We start from the raw sequence: 22,152 nt of genomic DNA, 5'->3' as shown, positions 1-22,152 counted from the left end.
ATAGCAATGGGACGGCAATGGGGTCACCCCATAGCACCCCATAGCACCCCATAGCAATGGGACGGCAATGGGGTCACCCCATAGCAATGGGACGGCAATGGGGTCACCCCATAGCACCCCATAGCAAAGGGATGGCAATGGGGTCACCCCATAGCACCCCATAGCACCCCATAGCAATGGGACGGCAATGGGGTCACCCCATAGCACCCCATAGCAATGGGACGGCAATGGGGTCACCCCATAGCACCCCATAGTAATGGGACGGCAATGGGGTCACCCCATAGAACCCCATAGCAATGGGACGGCAATGGGGTCACCCCATAGCACCCCATAGCAATGGGACGGCAATGGGGTCATCACCCCATAGAACCCCATAGCAAAGGGACGGCAATGGGGCCACCCCATAGCACCCCATAGCAAAGGGACGGCAATGGGGTCACCCCATAGCAATGGGACGGCAATGGGGTCACCCCATAGCAATGGGACGGCAATGGGGTCACCCCATAGCAATGGGACGGCAATGGGGTCACCCCATAGCACCCCATAGCAATGGGACGGCAATGGGGTCACCCCATAGAACCCCATAGCAAAGGGACGGCAATGGGGTCACCCCATAGCAAAGGGGTTTCAATGGGGTCACCCCATAGCAAAGGGATGGCAATGGGGTCCATCACCCCATAACAAAGGTGTTTCAATGGGCTCACCCCATAGCAGAGCTGTCTCTATGGGGCGGGCTCACCCCATATCAAAGCTGTCTCTATGGGGCGGGCTCACCCCATAACACAGCTGTCTCTATGGGGCAGGCTCACCCCATAGCAGAGCTGTCTCTATGGGGCAGGCTCACCCCATAGCACAGGTGTTTCTATGGGGCGGGCTCACCCCATAACAAAGGGGTTTCTATGGGCTCACCCCATAGCAGAGGTGTTTCTATGGGGTCCATCACCCCATAACAAAGGTGTTTCTATGGGGTCACCCCATAACACAGGTGTCTCTATGGGGCGGGCTCACCCCATAGCAGAGCTGTTCCTATGGGGCGGGCTCACCCCATAACAAAGGTGTTTCTATGGGGTCACCCCATAACACAGGTGTCTCTATGGGGCGGGCTCACCCCATAGCAGAGCTGTTCCTATGGGGCGGGCTCACCCCATAACAAAGGTGTTTCTATGGGGCAGGCTCACCCCATATCAAAGGTGTTTCTATGGGGCAGGCTCACCCCATAGCAGAGCTGTCTCTATGGGGCGGGCTCACCCCATAGCAGAGCTGTCTCTATGGGCTCACCCCATATCAAAGCTGTTTCTATGGGGCAGGCTCACCCCATAGCAGAGCTGTCTCTATGGGGCGGGCTCACCCCATAACACAGCTGTCTCTATGGGCTCACCCCATAACACAGCTGTCTCTATGGGCTCACCCCATAACACAGCTGTTTCTATGGGGCAGGCTCACCCCATAGCAGAGCTGTCTCTATGGGGCGGGCTCACCCCATAGCAGAGCTGTCTCTATGGGGCAGGCTCACCCCATATCAAAGGGGTTTCAATGGGCTCACCCCATATCAAAGCTGTTCCTATGGGGCGGGCTCACCCCATATCAAAGCTGTCTCTATGGGGCAGGCTCACCCCATAGCAGAGCTGTTCCTATGGGGCGGGCTCACCTTGCACTGCCATCCTTGGCCTCCAGAACACTCCCGCATTACGAAGGAGCTGCCCCCGATCCCGATTCACGGCGACGACGGCGGCGCCGCGACCAAAGAGCCGCCCATAAGAGAGACGGAAATCACACACCGAGCCTATGGGGAGAGACAGGGGGCGGGTGTGGGGGGGTCAGCGCCCCATAGCAAAGGGATGGGTCACCCCATAGCAGCCATCACCCCATAGCAAAGGGGTTTCAATGGGGTCACCCCATAGCAAAGGGATTTCAATGGGGTCACCCCATAGCAAAGGGGTTTCAATGGGGTCACCCCATAGCAAAGGGATTTCAATGGGGTCACCCCATAGCAAAGGGGTTTCAATGGGGTCACCCCATAGCAAAGGGATTTCAATGGGGTCACCCCATAGCAAAGGGATTTCAATGGGGTCACCCCATAGCAAAGGGGTTTCAATGGGGTCACCCCATAGCAAAGGGGTTTCAATGGGGTCACCCCATAGCAAAGGGATTTCTATGGGGTCACCCCATAGCAAAGGGATTTCAATGGGGCTGGGGTCACCCCATAGCAAAGGGGTTTCAATGGGGTCATCACCCCATAGCAAAGGGATGGCAATGGGGTCACCCCATAGCAATGGGATGGCAATGGGGCTGGGGTCACCCCATAGCAAAGGGATGGCAATGGGGTCATCGCCCCATAGCAAAGGGATGGCAATGGGGTCACCCCATAGCAATGGGATGGCAATGGGGACCATCACCCCATAGCAAAGGGGTTTCAATGGGGCTGGGGTCACCCCATAGCAAAGGGGGTTCAATGGGGCTGGGGTCACCCCATAGCAGCCATCACCCCATAGCAAAGGGGTTTCAATGGGGTCACCCCATAGCAAAGGGATTTCTATGGGGTCACCCCATAGCAAAGGGATTTCAATGGGGTCACCCCATAGCAAAGGGGTTTCAATGGGGTCACCCCATAGCAAAGGGATTTCAATGGGGTCACCCCATAGCAAAGGGATGGCAATGGGGTCATCACCCCATAGCAAAGGGATGGCAATGGGGTCACCCCATAGCAATGGGATGGCAATGGGGCTGGGGTCACCCCATAGCAGCCATCACCCCATAGCAAAGGGGTTTCAATGGGGTACATCACCCCATAGCAAAGGGATGGCAATGGGGTCACCCCATAGCAAAGGGATGGCAATGGGGTCACCCCATAACAATGGGATGTCAATGGGGTCACCCCATAGCAAAGGGATGGCAATGGGGACCATCACCCCATAGCAAAGGGATGGCAATGGGGTCACCCCATAGCAAAGGGGTTTCAGTGGGGACCATCACCCCATAGCAAAGGGATTTCTATGGGGTCCATCACCCCATAGCAAAGGGATGGCAATGGGGACCATCACCCCATAGCAAAGGGATGGCAATGGGGACCATCACCCCATAGCAAAGGGATGGCAATGGGGTCACCCCATAGCAATGGGATGGCAATGGGGCTGGGGTCACCCCATAGCAAAGGGGTTTCAATGGGGTCGGGGTCACCCCATAGCAAAGGGATGGCAATGGGGTCACCCCATAGCAAAGGGATGGGAATGGGGTCACCCCATAGCAAAGGGATTTCAGTGGGGTCCATCACCCCATAGCAAAGGGATGGCAATGGGGTCACCCCATAGCAAAGGGATGGCAATGGGGTCACCCCATAGCAAAGGGATGGCAATGGGGTCACCCCATAGCAAAGGGATGGCAATGGGGCTGGGGTCACCCCATAGCAGCCATCCCCCAATAGCAAAGGGATTTCAATGGGGTCATCACCCCATAGCAAAGGGATGGCAGTGGGGTCATCACCCCATAGCAAAGGGGTTTCTATGGGGTCACCCCATAGCAAAGAGATGGCAATGGGGTCCATCACCCCATAGCAAAGGGGTGGCAATAGGGCTGGGGTCACCCCATAGCAGCCATCACCCCATAGCAAAGGGGTTTCTATGGGGCTGGGGTCACCCCATAGCAAAGGGGTTTCTATGGGGTCATCGCCCCATAGCAAAGGGATGGCAATGGGGTCACCCCATAGCAAAGGGATGGCAATGGGGACCATCACCCCATAGCAAAGGGGTGGCAATGGGGCTGGGGTCACCCCATAGCAAAGGGATTTCAATGGGGACCATCACCCCATAGCAAAGGGATGGCAATGGGGTCACCCCATAGCAATGGGGTTTCAATGGGGTCACCCCATAGCAAAGGGATGGCAATGGGGTCCATCACCCCATAGCAAAGGGATTTCAATGGGGTCACCCCATAGCAAAGGGATTTCTATGGGGTCACCCCATAGCAAAGGGATTTCAATGGGGACCATCACCCCATAGCAAAGGGATGGCAATGGGGCTGGGGTCACCCCATAGCAGCCATCACCCCATAGCAAAGGGGTTTCTATGGGGCTGGGGTCACCCCATAGCAAAGGGGTTTCAATGGGGTCACCCCATAGCAAAGGGATGGCAATGGGGTCACCCCATAGCAAAGGGATGGCAATGGGGTCACCCCATAGCAAAGGGATTTCAGTGGGGTCACCCCATAGCAAAGGGGTTTCAGTGGGGTCCATCACCCCATAGCAAAGGGATTTCTATGGGGTCACCCCATAGCAAAGGGATTTCAATGGGGTGAGAAAATGACCATCTATGGGGCCAAACGGGGACGCTATGGGGCAGCCCCATAGCGCCTATAGGGACCCACCTGCTAATAGGACCAGGTCGGCGTCACGTAGGGCGTCGCGGCGGTTGTGGCGGAGGAGGAGGGGGCTGTTATGGGGCAGGAGACCCCGAGCTGCCCCACCGAGGTAACAGGGGACGCCCAAGGATTCCAAGGCGGCCCTAAAAGAACCCAAAAACGGATGGATTAGACCCAAAAATGAAAGGGATCAATTGGGATTTCCTATGGGGTCGGATGGGGGTAGAAATGTTGGTGACCCCAAAAACGGATGGATTAGACCCAAAAACAAAGGGATCGATTGGGATTCCCAATGGGGTCGGATGTGGGTAAAGTGTTGGTGTGGGTGGACCCCAAAAACGGATGGATTAGACCCAAAAACAAAGGGATCAATTGGGATTTCCAATGGGGTCGGATGGGGGTAGAAATGTTGGTGACCCCAAAAACGGATGGATTAGACCCAAAAACAAAGGGATCGATTGGGATTCCCAATGGGGTCAGACGGAAGTAGAAATGTTGGTGTGGGTGGACCCCAAAAACGGATGGATTAGACCCAAAAATAATAGGGATAGAATGGGATTTCCAATGGGGTCGGATGGAAGTAGAAATGTAGGTGACCCCAAACACAGATGGATTAGACCCAAAATGAAAGGGATAAATTGGGATTCCCAATGGGGTCGGATGGGGGTAAAGTGTTGATGTGGGTGACCCCAAAAACGGATGGATTAGACCCAAAAATGAAAGGGATAAGTTGGGATTTCCTATGGGGTCGGATGGGGGTAAAGTGTTGATGTGGGTGAACCCCAAAAACGGATGGATTAGACCCAAAAATGAAAGGGATAAATTGGGAATCCCAATGGGTTCGGATGGGGGTAGAAATGTTGGTGACCCCAAATACGGATGGATTAGACCCAAAAACAAAGGGATAAGTTGGGATTTCCAATGGGGTCGGATGGGGGTAGAAATGTTGGTGACCCCAAAAATGGATGGATTAGACCGAAAAACAAAGGGATCGATTGGGATTCCCAATGTGGTCGGATGGGGGTAAAGTGTTGATGTTGGTGACCCCAAAAACGGATGGATTAGACCCAAAAAGAAAAGAAAGGGATAAGTTGGGATTTCCTATGGGGTCGGATGGGGGTAGAAGTGTTGATGTGTGTGGACCCCAAAAACGGATGGATTAGACCCAAAATAAAAGGGATAAGTTGGGATTCCCAATGGGGTCGGATGGGGGTAGAAGTTTTGGTGACCCCAAATACGGATGGATTAGACCCAAAAACAAAGGGATAAGTTGGGATTTCCAATGGGGTCGGATGGAAGTAGAAGTGTTGATGTGGGTGGACCCCAAAAATGGATGGATTAGACCCAAAATGAAAGGGATATGTTGGGATTTCCAATGGGTTCAGATGGGGGTAGAAATGTAGGTGACCCCAAAAACGGATGGATTAGACCCAAAAACAAAGGGATCGATTGGGATTCCCAATGGGTTCGGATGGGGGTAAAGTGTTGGTGTGGGTGGACCCCAAAAACGGATGGATTAGACCCAAAATGAAAGGGATAGAATGAGATTTCCTATGGGGTCGGATGGGGGTAGAAATGTTGGTGAACCCAAAAACGGATGGATTAGACCCAAAATGAAAGGGATATGTTGGGATTCCCAATGGGGTCGGATGGGGGTAAAGTGTTGATGTGGGTGGACCCCAAAAACGGATGGATTAGACCCAAAAATGAAAGGGATAGAATGGGATTTCCTATGGGATCGGATGGGGGTAGAAATGTTGATGACCCCAAAAACGGATGGATTAGACCCAAAATGAAAGGGATAAGTTGGGATTCCCAATGGGTTCAGATGGGGGTAAAGTATTGATGTGGGTGGACCCCAAAACCGGCCGGATTAGACCCAAAATGAAAGGGATAGAATGGGATTTCCTATGGGGTCGGATGGGGGTAGAAATGTTGGTGACCCCAAAAACGGATGGATTAGACCCAAAAAGAAAGGGATCGATTGGGATTCCCAATGGGGTCGGATGGGGGTAAAGTGTTGATGTGCGTGGACCCCAAAATCGGATGGATTAGACCCAAAAAGAAAGGGATAAGTTGGGATTTCCAATGGGGTCGGTTAAGGGTAGAAATGTTGGTGACCCCAAAAATGGATGGATTAGACCCAAAATGAAAGGGATAAGTTGGGATTTCCAATGGGGTCAGATGGGGGTAAAGTGTTGGTGTGGGTGGACCCCAAAAACGGATGGATTAGACCCAAAAAAGAAAGGGATAAGTTGGGATTTCCAATGGGGTCGGATGGGGGTAGAAATGTTGGTGACCCCAAAAATGGATGGATTAGACCCAAAATGAAAGGGATAAGTTGGGATTCCCAATGGGTTTGGATGGGGGTAAAGTGTTGATGTGGGAGGACCCCAAAAACGGATGGATTAGACCCAAAAATGAAAGGGATAAGTTGGGATTTCCTATGGGTTCGGATGGGGGTAGAAATGTTGGTGACCCCAAAAATGGATGAATTAGACCCAAAAACGAAGGGATCGATTGGGATTCCCAATGGGGTCGGATGGGGGTAAAGTGTTGATGTAGGTGGACCCCAAAAACGGATGGATTAGACCCAAAATGAAAGGGATAAGTTGGGATTTCCAATGGGGTCGGATGGGGGTAGAAATGTTGGTGACCCCAAAAATGGATGGATTAGACCCAAAAACAAAGGGATCGATTGGGATTCCCAATGTGGTCGGATGGGGGTAAAGTGTTGATGTTGGTGACCCCAAAAACAGATGGATTAGACCCAAAAAAGAAAGGGATCGATTGGGATTTCCAATGGGGTCGGATGGGGGTAAAGTGTTGATATGGGTGGACCCCAAAAACGGATGGATTAGACCCAAAAAAGAAAGGGATAGAATGGGATTTCCAATGGGGTCGGATGGGGGTAGAAATGTTGGTGACCCCAAAAACGGATGGATTAGACCCAAAAAAGATAGGGATCGATTGGGAATCCCAATGGGGTCGGATGGGGGTAGAAGTGTTGATGTGGGTGGACCCCAAAAACGGATGGATTAGACCCAAAATGAAAGGGATCAATTGGGATTTCCAATGGGGTCGGATGGGGGTAAAGTGTTGATGTGGGTGGACCCCAAAAACGGATGGATTAGACCCAAAAAGAAAGGGATAAGTTGGGATTTCCTATGGGGTCGGATGGGGGTAGAAATGTTGGTGACCCCAAAAATGGATGGATTAGACCCAAAATGAAAGGGATAAGTTGGGATTCCCATGGGGTCGGATGGGGGTAGAAATGTAGGTGACCCCAAAAACGGATGGATTAGACCCAAAAACAAAGGGATCGATTGGGATACCCAATGGGGTCGGATGGGGGTAAAGTGTTGATGTGGGTGGACCCCAAAAACGGATGGATTAGACCCAAAATAAAAGGGATAAGTTGGGATTTCCAATGGGGTCGGATGGAAGTAGAAATGTAGGTGACCCCAAAAATGGATGGATTAGACCCAAAATGAAAGGGATAAGTTGGGATTTCCAATGGGTTCGGATGGGGGTAAAGTGTTGATGTGGGTGGACCCCAAAAACGGATGGATTAGACCCAAAATAAAGGGATAAGTTGGGATTTCCAATGGGGTCGGATGGGGATAGAAATGTTGGTGACCCCAAAAACAGATGGATTAGACCCAAAAACAAAGGGATCGATTGGGATTCCCAATGGGGTCGGATGGGGGTAAAGTGTTGATGTGGGTGACCCCAAAAATGGATGGATTAGACCCAAAATAAAGGGATCGATTGGGATTCCCAATGGGGTCGGATGGGGGTAGAAATGTTGGTGACCCCAAAAATGGATGGATTAGACCCAAAAACAAAGGGATAATTTGGGCTTTCCAATGGGTTCGAATGGGGGTAAAGTTTTGGTGTGGGTGGACCCCAAAAACGGATGGATTAGACCCAAAAACAAAGGGATAAGTTGGGATTTCCAATGGGGTCGGATGGGGGTTGGACCCCAAAATCAACTTGATTGGACCCAAAATCAGCCCCATAACCAGCCCCTCCACCCCATAACCAGCCCCTCCACCCCATAACCAGCCCCTCCAACCCATAACCAACCCCCCCAGCCCCATAACCAGCCCCATAACCAGCCCCTCCATCCCATAACCAGCCCCTCCATCCCATAACCAGCCCCATAACCAGCCCCTCCACCCCATAACCAGCCCCTCCACCCCATAACCAGCCCCTCCACCCCATAACCAGCCCCTCCATCCCATAACCAGCCCCTCCATCCCATAACCAGCCCCTCCATCCCATAACCAGCCCCTCCACCCCATAACCAGCCCCTCCATCCCATAACCAGCCCCTCCATCCCATAACCAGCCCCTCCACCCCATAACCAGCCCCTCCATCCCATAACCAGCCCCTCCACCCCATAACCAGCCCCTCCATCCCATAACCAGCCCCTCCATCCCATAACCAGCCCCTCCACCCCATAACCAGCCCCTCCACCCCATAACCAGCCCCTCCACCCCATAACCAGCCCCTCCATCCCATAACCAGCCCCTCCACCCCATAACCAGCCCCTCCACCCCATAACCAGCCCCTCCATCCCATAACCAGCCCCTCCATCCCATAACCAGCCCCTACAGCCCCATAACCAGCCCCTCCATCCCATAACCAGCCCCTCCATCCCATAACCAGCCCCATAACCAGCCCCTCCACCCCATAACCAGCCCCTCCACCCCATAACCAGCCCCTCCACCCCATAACCAGCCCCTCCACCCCATAACCAGCCCCTCCATCCCATAACCAGCCCCTCCATCCCATAACCAGCCCCAAACCAGCCCCATAACCAGCCCCTCCATCCCATAACCAGCCCCTCCACCCCATAACCAGCCCCTCGACCCCATAACCAGCCCCTCCACCCCATAACCAGCCCCTCCATCCCATAACCAGCCCCATAACCAGCCCCTCCATCCCATAACCAGCCCCTCCACCCCATAACCAGCCCCTCCATCCCATAACCAGCCCCTCCACCCCATAACCAGCCCCTCCACCCCATAACCAGCCCCTCCATCCCATAACCAGCCCCTCCATCCCATAACCAGCCCCTCCACCCCATAACCAGCCCCTCCATCCCATAACCAGCCCCTCCACCCCATAACCAGCCCCTCTACCCCATAACCAGCCCCTCCATCCCATAACCAGCCCCTCCATCCCATAACCAGCCCCTCCACCCCATAACCAGCCCCTCCATCCCATAACCAGCCCCTCCACCCCATAACCAGCCCCTCCATCCCATAACCAGCCCCTCCACCCCATAACCAGCCCCTCTACCCCATAACCAGCCCCTCCATCCCATAACCAGCCCCTCCATCCCATAACCAGCCCCTCCATCCTATAACCAGCCCCTCCACCCCATAACCAGCCCCTCCATCCCATAACCAGCATCTCCAGCCCCATAACCAGCCCCTCCATCCCATAACCAGCCCCTCCACCCCATAACCAGCCCCTCCATCCCATAACCAGCCCCTCCATCCCATAACCAGCCCCTCCACCCCATAACCAGCCCCTCCATCCCATAACCAGCCCCTCCACCACATAACCAGCCCCTCCACCCCATAACAAACACCCTCCGCCCCATAACCAGCCCCTCCACCCCATAACCAGCCCCTCCACCCCATAACCAGCCCCTCCACCCCATAACCAGCCCCTCCATCCCATAACCAGCCCCTCCACCCCATAACCAGACCCTCCATCCCATAACCAGCCCCTCCACCCCATAACCAGCCCCTCCACCCCATAACCAGCCCCTCCATCCCATAACCAGCCCCTCCACCCCATAACCAGCCCCTCCATCCCATAACCAGCCCCTCCATCCCATAAACAGCCCCTCCATCCCATAACCAGCCCCTCGACCCCATAACCAGCCCCTCCATCCCATAACCAGCCCCTCCACCCCATAACCAGCCCCATAACCCATAACCAACCCCCCCAGCCCCATAACCAGCCCCTCCATCCCATAACCAGCCCCTCCACCCCATAACCAGCCCCTCCATCCCATAACCAGACCCTCCAGCCCCATAACCAGCCCCTCCAGCCCCATAACCAGCCCCTCCATCCCATAACCAACCCCTCCATCCCATAACCATCCCCTCCATCCCATAACCAGCCCCTCCATCCCATAACCAGCCCCTCCACCCCATAACCAGCCCCTCCATCCCATAACCAGCCCCTCCATCCCATAACCAGCCCCTCCACCCCATAACCAGCCCCATAACCAGCCCCTCCACCCCATAACCAGCCCCTCCACCCCATAACCAGCCCCTCCATCCCATAACCAGCCCCATAACCAGCCCCTCCATCCCATAACCAGCCCCCCCAGCCCCATAACCAGCCCCTCCACCCCATGACCAGCCCCTCCATCCCATAACCAACCCCCCCAGCCCCATAACCAGCCCCTCCATCCCATAACCAGCCCCTCCACCCCATAACCAGCCCCTCCATCCCATAACCAGCCCCAAACCAGCCCCATAACCAGCCCCTCCACCCCATAACCAGCCCCTCCATCCCATAACCAGCCCCTCCTGCCCCATAACCAGCCCCTCCACCCCATAACCAGCCCCTCCACCCCATAACCAGCCCCTCCACCCCATAACCAGCCCCTCCATCCCATAACCAGCCCCTCCATCCCATAACCAACCCCCCCAGCCCCATAACCAGCCCCTCCACCCCATAACCAGCCCCTCCATCCCATAACCAGCCCCTCCACCCCATTACCAGCCCCATAACCAGCCCCTCCATCCCATAACCAGCCCCTCCATCCCATAACCAGCCCCTCCATCCCATAACCAGCCCCTCCACCCCATAACCAGCCCCTCCACCCCATAACCAGCCCCTCCACCCCATAACCAGCCCCTCCACCCCATAACCAGCCCCTGCACCCCATAACCAGCCCCTCCACCCCATAACCAGCCCCTCCACCCCATAACCAGCCCCTCCAGCCCCATAACCAGCCCCTCCACCCCATAACCAGCCCCTCCATCCCATAACCAGCCCCTCCATCCCATAACCAGCCCCTCCACCCCATAACCAGCCCCTCCACCCCATAACCAGCCCCTCCACCCCATAACCAGCCCCTCCACCCCATAACCAGCCCCTCCACCCCATAACCAGCCCCTCCATCCCACAACCAGCCCCTCCACCCCATAACCAGCCCCTCCACCCCATAACCAGCCCCTCCATCCCATAACCAGCCCCTCCATCCCATAACCAGCCCCTCCATCCCATAACCAGCCCCTCCACCCCATAACCAGCCCCACCAGCCCCATAACCAGCCCCTCCACCCCATAACCAGCCCCTCCACCCCATAACCAGCCCCTCCAGCCCCATAACCAGCCCCTCCAGCCCCATAACCAGCCCCTCCACCCCATAACCAGCCCCTCCACCCCATAACCAGCCCCTCCATCCCATAACCAGCCCCTCCACCCCATAACCAGCCCCTCCATCCCATAACCAGCCCCTCCATCCCATAACCAGCCCCTCCAGCCCCATAACCAGCCCCTCCATCCCATAACCAGCCCCATAACCAGCCCCTCCACCCCATAACCAGCCCCTCCACCCCATAACCAGCCCCTCCATCCCATAACCAGCCCCACCAGCCCCAAACCAGCCCCTCCATCCCATAACCAGCCCCTCCATCCCATAACCAGCCCCTCCATCCCATAACCAACCCCCCCAGACCCATAACCAGCCCCTCCATCCCATAACCAGCCCCTCCACCCCATAACCAGCCCCTCCATCCCATAACCAGCCCCACCAGCCCCAAACCAGCCCCTCCATCCCATAACCAGCCCCTCCATCCCATAACCAGCCCCTCCATCCCATAACCAGCCCCTCCACCCCATAACCAGCCCCTCCACCCCATAACCAGCCCCTCCACCCCATAACCAGCCCCTCCAGCCCCATAACCAGCCCCTCCATCCCATAACCAGCCCCTCCACCCCATAACCAGCCCCTCCACCCCATAACCAGCCCCTCCATCCCATAACCAGCCCCTCCACCCCATAACCAGCCCCTCCATCCCATAACCAGCCCCTCCATCCCATAACCAGCCCCTCCATCCCATAACCAGCCCCTCCACCCCATAACCAGCCCCTCCACCCCATAACCAGCCCCTCCACCCCATAACCAGCCCCATAACAAGCCCCTCCACCCCATAACCAGCCCCTCCACCCCATAACCAGCCCCTCCACCCCATAACCAGCCCCTCCATCCCATAACCAGCCCCTCCACCCCATAACCAGCCCCTCCACCCCATAACCAGCCCCTCCACCCCATAACCAGCCCCTACAGCCCCATAACCAGCCCCTCCACCCCATAACCAGCCCCTCCACCCCACAACCAGCCCCATAACCAGCCCCTCCACCCCATAACCAGCCCCTCCATCCCATAACCAGCCCCTCCACCCCATAACCAGCCCCTCCACCCCATAACCAGCCCCTCCACCCCATAACCAGCCCCTCCATCCCAAAACCAGCCCCATAACCAGCCCCAATCCAGCCCCTCCATCCCATAACCAGCCCCTCCACCCCATAACCAGCCCCTCCACCCCATAACCAGCCCCCCCAGCCCCATAACCAGCCCCCCCAGCCCCATTCACCCCATAACTCACCTGAGCTCCTCGGCTGGTGTTGGTGGTAACATGGCCTGGCTGCCCACCAGCACCAAAGGTTTCTTGGCCCGGCTCAGCAGCTCAGCACAGGATTGAATCTGAGACCCCCCCCAAAAATGGGTCCATCAGACCAACCCAAAACGGGCTGAATTAGACCCAAAACAGGCCGAATTGGCCCCAAAATGGGCTGAATTAGCCCCAACACGGGCTGATTTGGCCCCAAAACAGGCTGAATTAGGCCCGAAATAGGCTGAATTGGCCCCAAATCAGGCTGAATTGGCCCCAAACAGGCTGAATTAGCCCCAAATCAGGCTGAATTAGGCCCGAAATAGGCTGATTTGGCCCCAAAACAGGCTGAATTAGCCCCAAATCAGGCTGAATTGGCCCCAAATCAGGCTGAATTAGCACCAAAACAGGCTGAATTGGCCCCAAAACAGGCTGAATTGGCCCCAAAACAGGCTGAATTAGGCCCGAAATAGGCTGAATTGGCCCCAAATCAGGCTGAATTGGCCCCAAAACAGGCTGAATTGGCCCCAAATCAGGTTGAATTGGTACCAAAATAGGCTGATTTGGCCCCAAAACGGGCTGAATTAGACCCAAAACAGGCTGAATTAGCCCCATAGCAGGCTGAATTGGCCCCAAAACAGGCTGAATTAGCCCCAAATCAGGCTGAATTGGCCCCGAAACAGGCTGAATTGGCCCCAAATCAGGCTGAATTGGCCCCAAAATAGGCTGATTTGGCCCCAAAACGGGCTGAATTAGCCCCAAATCGGGCTGAATTAGGCCCGAAATAGGCTGAATTAGCCCCAAAACAGGCTGAATTAGCCCCAAATCAGCCTGAATTAGCCCCAAAACGGGCTGAATTAGCCCCAAAACAGGCTGATTTGGCCCCAAATCAGGCTGAATTGGCCCCAAAATGGGCTGAATTGGCCCCAAAACAGGCTGAATTGGCCCCAAAATAGGCTGATTTGGCCCCAAAACAGGCTGAATTAGCCACAAAACGGGATGAATTGGCCCCAAATCAGGTTGAATAGCCCCAGATTAAGCTCAATCATCCTCAAAATGTGGCTCAATCATCTCCTAAATGTGGCTCTATGAGCCCCTAAAATTGGCTCAATCATCCCCAAAATGTGGCTCAATCATCCCCTAATAGTGGCTCAATCATCCCCTAATAGTGGCTCAATAGACCCATAATAGTGGCTCAATCATCCTAAAAATGTGGCTCAATCATCCCCCAAAATTGGCACAATCATCCTCAAAATGTGGCTCAATCATCCCCTAATAGTAGCTCAATCAACCCCAAAATGCGGCTCAATCATCCCCTAAATGTGGCTGAATTGACCCCAAAATGTGTCTCGATCATCCCCTAACAGCAGCTCAACCATCCCCTAAAATGTGGCTCAATCATCCTCAAAATGTGGCTCAATCATCCCTTAAAAGTGACTCAATCATCCCCTAATAGTAGCTCAATTGACCCCAAAGTGTGGCTCAATCACCCCCTAAAAGTGGCTCAATCATCACCAAAATCTGGCTCAACTGACCCCAAAATGTGACTCAGTCACCCCCTAAAGTAGTTTGTTCATCCCCTTTAAAGTGGCTCAATCAAACCCAAAATTTTGCTCAATCATCCCCTAAAAGTGGCTCAATCAACCAAAAAAAAAAAAAAAAAAAGAAAAAAGAAAAAAAAGTGGCTCAATCATCCCCCCAAATGTGGCTCAATCATCCCCTAAAAGTGGCTCATCTGACCCCAAAATGTGGCTCAATCATCCCCTAAACATGGCTCAATTGACCCCAAAATGTGGCTCAACTGACGCCTAAAAGTGACTCAATCACCCCCCAAAAGTGGCTCCATCACCTTCCCTACCCCCCCCCCCCCCCCATTATTAACCCCATCCAGCCCCCAAACCCAACCAAATCAACCCCAAAAACCCCATAGATCCATTTATAAGGGACAAACCCAACCTCATCCTCGGTGGCCAATGGGAACTTGATGGGTAATGGGGTGAGATCCCGGAGCTCCCACGCGCCAGCAAAGAGATTCCGGAGGTAATTCTGGAGGTACCTGAGATAAAGGAGGGGGTTAAAGGGGGATGGGGATGGAGATGATGGGGATGGAGATGATGGAGATGATGGGGATGGAGATGATGGAGATGATGGGGATGGAGATGATGATGGGATGGAGATGATGATGGGGATGGAGATGGGGATGGAGATGATGGGGATGGAGATTATGATGGAGATGGAGATGATGATGATGGAGATGATGGGGATGGAGGTGATGATGGGGATGGAGATGATGGAGATGGAGGAGATGATGATGGGGATGGAGATGATGATGGGGATGGAGATGATGGGGATGGAGATGATGATGGGGATGGAGATGATGATGGGGATGGAGATGATGGGGATGGAGGTGATGATGGCGATGGGGATGGGGATGATGATGGGGATGGAGGTGATGGGGATGGAGATGATGATGATGGGGATGAAGATGATGATGGGGATGAAGATGATGATGGGGATGGAGGTGATGATGGGGATGGAGATGATGATGGGGATGGAGATGACGAGGATGGAGATGATGGGGATGGAGATAATGATGGGGATGGAGGTGATGGGGATGGAGATGATGGGGATGGAGATGATGATGGGGATGGAGATGATGATGGGGATGGAGATGATGGGGATGGAGATGATGGGGATGGAGATGATGATGGGGATGAAGATGATGGGGATGGAGATGATGGGGATGGAGATGATGATGGGGATGGAGATGATGATGGGGATGGAGATGATGATGGGGATGGAGATGATGATGGGGATGGAGATGATGATGGGGATGGAGGTGATGATGGGGATGGAGATGATGATGGGGATGGAGGTGATGATGGGGATGGAGATGATGATGGGGATGGAGATGATGATGGGGATGGAGATGATGGAGATGGAGATGATGGGGATGGAGATGAAGGGGATGGAGATGATGGGGATGGAGATGATGGGGATGGAGGTGATGATGGGGATGGAGGTGATGATGGGGATGGAGATGATGATGGGGATGGAGGTGATGATGGGGATGGAGATGATGATGGGGATGGAGATGATGATGGGGATGGAGATGATGATGGGGATGGAGATGATGGGGATGGAGATGATGATGGGGATGGAGATGATGGGGATGAAGATGATAGGGATGGAGATGATGGGGATGGAGGTGATGATGGGGATGGAGATGATGGGGATGGAGATGATGATGGAGATGGAGATGATGATGGGGATGGAGATGATGATGGGGATGGAGGTGATGATGGGATGGAGATGATGGGGATGGAGATGATGATGGGGATGGAGATGATGGGGATGGAGGTGATGATGGGGATGAAGATGATGATGGGGATGGAGATGATGGGGATGGAGGTGATGATGGGATGGAGATGATGGGGATGGAGGTGATGATGGGGATGGAGATGATGATGGGGATGGAGATGATGGGGATGGAGATGATGGGGATGGAGATGATGATGGGGATGGAGATGATGGGGATGGAGATGATGATGGGGATGGAGGTGATGGGGATGGAGATGATGATGGGGATGGAGATGATGGAGATGGAGGCGATGATGGGGATGGAGATGAAGGGGATGGAGGTGATGATGGGGATGGAGATGATGATGGGGATGGAGATGATGATGGGGATGGAGATGATGGGGATGGAGATGATGATGGGGATGGAGATGATGGGGATGGAGATGATGATGGGGATGGAGATGATGGGGATGGAGATGATGATGGGGATGGAGATGATGGGGATGGAGATGATGATGGGGATGGAGATGATGGGGATGGAGATGATGATGGGGATGGAGATGATGGGGATGGAGATGATGATGGGGATGGAGATGATGGGGATGGAGATGATGATGGGGATGGAGATGATGATGGGGATGGAGATGATGGGGATGGAGATGATGATGGGGATGGAGATGATGGGGATGAAGATGATGATGGGGATGGAGATGATGATGGGGATGGAGATGATGATGGGGATGGAGATGATGGGGATGGAGATGATGATGAGGATGGAGATGATGGGGATGGAGGTGATGGGGATGGAGATGATGGGGATGGAGATGATGATGGGGATGGAGATGATGATGGGGATGGAGATGATGATGGGGATGGAGATGATGATGGAGGTGATGATGGGGATGGAGATGATGGGGATGGAGGTGATGGGGATGGAGATGATGGGGATGGAGGTGATGATGGGGATGGAGATGATGGGGATGGAGATGATGGGGATGGAGATGATGATGGGGATGGAGATGATGATGGGGATGGAGATGATGGGGATGGAGATGATGATGGGGATGGAGATGATGATGGGGATGGAGATGATGATGGGGATGGAGATGATGATGGAGATGATGATGGGGATGGAGGTGATGGGGATGGAGATGATGGGGATGGAGATGATGGGGATGGAGATGATGATGGGGATGGAGATGATGATGGGGATGGAGATGATGATGGGGATGGAGATGATGATGGGGATGAAGATGATGGGGATGGAGATGATGATGGGGATGGAGGAGATGATGGGGATGGAGATGATGATGGGGATGGAGATGATGGGTATGGAGATGATGATGGGGATGGAGATGATGATGGGGATGGAGATGATGATGGGGATGGAGATGATGATGGGGATGGAGATGATGATGGGGATGGAGGTGATGATGGGGATGGAGATGATGGGGATGGAGGTGATGATGGGGATGGAGGTGATGATGGGATGGAGATGATGGGGATGGAGATGATGATGGGGATGGAGGTGATGATGAGGATGGAGATGATGATGGGGATGGAGATGATGGGGATGGAGATGATGGGGATGGAGATGATGGGGATGGAGGAGATGATGGGGATGGAGATGATGATGGGGATGGAGATGATGATGGGGATGGAGGTGATGGGGATGGAGATGATGGGGATGGAGATGATGGGGATAGAGGTGATGATGGGGATGGAGGAGATGATGGGGATGGAGGTGATGATGGGGATGGAGATGATGATGGGGATGGAGATGATGATGGGGATGGAGATGATGATGGGGATGGAGATGATGATGGGGATGGAGGTGATGGGGATGGAGATGATGATGGAGATGATGATGGGGATGGAGAAGATGATGGAGATGATGATGGGGATGGAGGTGATGATGGGGATGGAGATGATGATGGGGATGGAGATGATGATGGGGATGGAGGTGATGATGGGGATGGAGATGATGATGGGGATGGAGATGATGATGGGGATGAAGATGATGGGGATGGAGATGATGATGGGATGGAGGTGATGATGGGGATGGAGATGATGGGGATGGAGGTGATGATGGGGATGGAGATGATGATGGGGATGGAGATGATGATGGGGATGGAGATGATGATGGGGATGGAGATGATGATGGGGATGGAGATGATGATGGGGATGGAGGTGATGATGGGGATGGAGATGATGATGGGGATGGAGATGATGATGGGATGGAGGTGATGATGGGGATGGAGATGATGGGGATGGAGGTGATGATGGGGATGGAGATGATGATGGGGATGGAGATGATGGGGATGGAGATGATGATGGGGATGGAGATGATGGGGATGGAGATGATGATGGGGATGGAGGTGATGATGGGATGGAGATGATGATGGGGATGGAGATGATGATGGTGATGGAGATGATGATGGGGATGGAGATGATGGGGATGGAGGTGATGATGGAGATGGAGATGATGATGGAGATGATGATGGGGATGAAGATGATGGGGATGGAGATGATGATGGGATGGAGATGATGGGGATGGAGATGATGATGGGGATGGAGGTGATGATGGGGATGGAGATGATGGGGATGGAGGTGATGGGGATGGAGATGATGATGGGGATGGAGATGATGGGGATGGAGATGATGATGGGGATGGAGGTGATGATGGGATGGAGATGTTTAAAGGGGGATCTCAGCCCTATGGGGTCAATGAGATCCCCCATTTGTGGGGGTGGGATGGGGGCTCACCAATGGACCAGCTTCCCCCGTAGACTTTGGGTCCTTGTAGGGGCTCCCACCTCCTTTTCTACCACGTGGAAGGGGTAGAGGACGTCAATGGGGAGCTCGACGAAGACGGGACCTATAGGGGATTATGGGGGTGACCCCAAAAAGGAAAGGTTATGGGGTCGACACCTACAGCACCCAAAGCAGCGCCCCATAATGGCACCTATAGGGGATTGAGGTGACCCTATATCCTCATATGGGGTGGATTTGGGGTGTCCATATGTTATATAGGGGGGGTGGTGGGATATGGGGTGAGGGGGCCCCAAACAATGAGCGTTATGGGGTCGACACCTACAGCAGCCAAAGCAGCGCCCCATAATGGGACCTATAGGGGATTGGAGTGACCCTATATCCTCATATGGGGTGGCTATGGGGTGTCCATATGTTGTATAGGAGGGTCCTAAACCATTGGATGGGATATGGGGTGAGGGGACCCCAAACAATGAGCGTTATGGGGTTGACACCAATAGAACCCAAAGTATCGCCCCATAATGGCTCCTATAGGAGATTGGGGTGACCCTATATCCTCATATGGAGTGGCTATGGGGTGTCCATATGTTTTATATGGGGGGTCCCAAATCATATGGTGGGTTATGGGTCCTAAACCATTGGTTGGGATATGGGGTGAGGGGACCCAAAACAATGAGCGTTATGGGGTCGACACCTACAGCAGCCAAAGCAGCGCCCCATAATGGGACCTATAGGGGACTGAGGTGACCCTATATCCTCATATGGGGTGGCTATGGGGTGTCCATATGTTGTATAGGGGGGTCCTAAACCATTGGATGGGATATGGGGTGAGGGGACCCCAAACAATGAGCATTATGGGGTTGACACCAATATAACCCAAACTATCGCCCCATAATGGCTCCTATAGGAGATTGGGGTGACCCTATATCCTCATATGGGGGGACTATGGGGTGTCCATATGTTTTATATAGGGGGTCCCAAATCATATGGTGGGATATGGGGTGAGGGGACCCCAAACAATGAGCGTTATGGGGTTGACACCAACAGCACCCAAAGCAGCGCCCCATAATGGGACCTATAGGGGACTGAGGTGACCCTATATCCTCATATGGGGTAGCTATGGGGTGTCCATATGTTGTATAGGGGGGTCCTAAACCATTGGATGGGATATGGGGTGAGGGGACCCCAAACAATGAGCGTTACGGGGTCGACACCTACAGCAGCCAAAGCATCGCCCCATAATGGGACCTATAGGGGATTGAGGTGACCCTATATCCTCATATGGGGTGGCTATGGGGTGTCCATATGTTTTATATGGGGGGTCCCAAATCATATGGTGGGATATGGGATGAGGGGACCCAAAACAATGAGCGTTATGGGGTCGACACCTACAGCACCCAAAGCAGTGCCCCATAATGGGACCTATAGGGGACTGAGGTGACCCTAAATCCTCATATGGGGTGGCTATGGGGTGTCCATATGTTGTACAGGGGGGGTCCCAAATCATATGGTGGGATATGGGGTGAGGGGACCCAAAACAATGAGCGTTATGGGGTCGACACCAACAGCAGCCAAAGCATCGCCCCATAATGGGACCTATAGGGGATTGGAGTGACCCTAAATCCTCATATGGGGTGGCTATGGGGTGTCCATATGTTGTATAGGGGGGTCCTAAACCATTGGGTGGGATATGGGGTGAGGGGACCCCAAACAATGAGCGTTATGGGGTTGATACCAACAGCACCCAAAGCTTCGCCCCATAATGGGACCTATAGGGGACTGAGGTGACCCTAAACCCTCATATGGGGTGGCTATGGGGTGTCCATATGTTGTATAGGGGGGTCCCAAATCATATGGTGGGGTATGGGTCCTAAACTATTGGGTGGGATATGGGGTGACAATGAGCGTTATGGGGTTGACACCAATAGAACCCAAAGTATCGCCCCATAATGGCTCCTATAGGAGATTGGGGTGACCCTATATCCTCATATGGGGTGGCTATGGGGTGTCCATATGTTTTATATGGGGGGTCCCAAATCATATGGTGGGATATGGGATGAGGGGACCCCAAACAATGAGCGTTATGGGGTTGACACCTACAGCAGCCAAAGCATCGCCCCATAATGGGACCTATAGGGGATTGAGGTGACCCTAAACCCTCATATGGGGTAGCTATGGGGTGTCCATATGTTGTATAGGGGGGTCCTAAACCATTGGATGGGACATGGGGTGAGGGGACCCCAAACAATGAGCGTTATGGGGTCGACACCTACAGCACCCAAAGCAGCGCCCCATAATGGGACCTATAGGGGATTGAGGTGACCCTAAATCCTCATATGAGGTGGATTTGGGGTGTCCATATGTTATATAGGGGGGGTGGTGGGATATGGGGTGAGGGGACCCCAAAACAATGAGCGTTATGGGGTCGACACCTACAGCAGCCAAAGCATCGCCCCATAATGGGACCTATAGGGGACTGAGGTGACCCTATATCCCCATATGGGGTGGCTATGGGGTGTCCATATGTTGTATAGGGGGGTCCTAAACCATTGGGTGGGATATGGGGTGAGGGGACCCCAAACAATGAGTGTTATGGGGTTGACACTAATACAACCCAAAGTATCGCCCCATAATGGCTCCTATAGGGGATCGGGGTGACCCTATATCCCCATATGGGGTGGCTATGGGGTGTCCATATGTTGTATAGGGGGGTCCTAAACCATTGGATGGGATATGGGGTGAGGGGACCCCAAACAATGAGCGTTATGGGGTTGACACCAATATAACCCAAAGTATCGCCCCATAATGGCTCCTATAGGAGATTGGGGTGACCCTATATCACCATATGGGGTGGCTATGGGGTGTCCATATGTTTTATATGGGGGGTCCATATGGTGGGGTATGGGTCCTAAACCATTGGGTGGGATATGGGGTGAGGGGACCCCAAACAATGAGCGTTATGGGGTCGACACCTACAGCAGCCAAAGCAGCGCCCCATAATGGGACCTATAGGGGACTGAGGTGACCCTATATCCTCATATGGGGTGGCTATGGGGTGTCCATATGTTGTATAG

General features: G+C 53.8%; 1 protein-coding gene across 9 annotated transcripts in view; it reads right to left on the bottom strand.

Annotated features, from left to right (window-relative positions):
- LOC107323953 (2-hydroxyacyl-CoA lyase 2-like) overlaps positions 1 to 22,152 on the bottom strand; it is a 56,450-nt gene that overhangs the window by 12,470 nt on the left and 21,828 nt on the right. For 8 of the 9 annotated variants that reach the window (XM_085535786.1, XM_085535787.1, XM_085535788.1 and 5 more), the window contains 5 exons: positions 19,073 to 19,184; positions 14,963 to 15,062; positions 13,001 to 13,098; positions 4,360 to 4,496; positions 1,649 to 1,783 (listed from right to left, as the gene is read on the bottom strand). In XM_085535786.1, coding sequence (XP_085391912.1) covers positions 1,649 to 1,783; positions 4,360 to 4,496; positions 13,001 to 13,098; positions 14,963 to 15,062; positions 19,073 to 19,184 — 582 coding nt within the window. The remainder of the gene's footprint in view (positions 1 to 1,648; positions 1,784 to 4,359; positions 4,497 to 13,000; positions 13,099 to 14,962; positions 15,063 to 19,072; positions 19,185 to 22,152) is intronic. The other variant, XM_085535789.1, reaches the window with a different exon arrangement.

The sequence above is a fragment of the Coturnix japonica genome, unplaced genomic scaffold (assembly GCF_054131305.1).
Source record: "Coturnix japonica strain WE unplaced genomic scaffold, WE-NBRP24 Scf181, whole genome shotgun sequence".
Taxonomy (NCBI): Eukaryota; Metazoa; Chordata; class Aves; order Galliformes; family Phasianidae; genus Coturnix; species Coturnix japonica.
The sequence above is the reverse complement of the archived record's forward strand: the minus strand, read 5'-3'. Positions and strand labels throughout refer to the sequence as shown.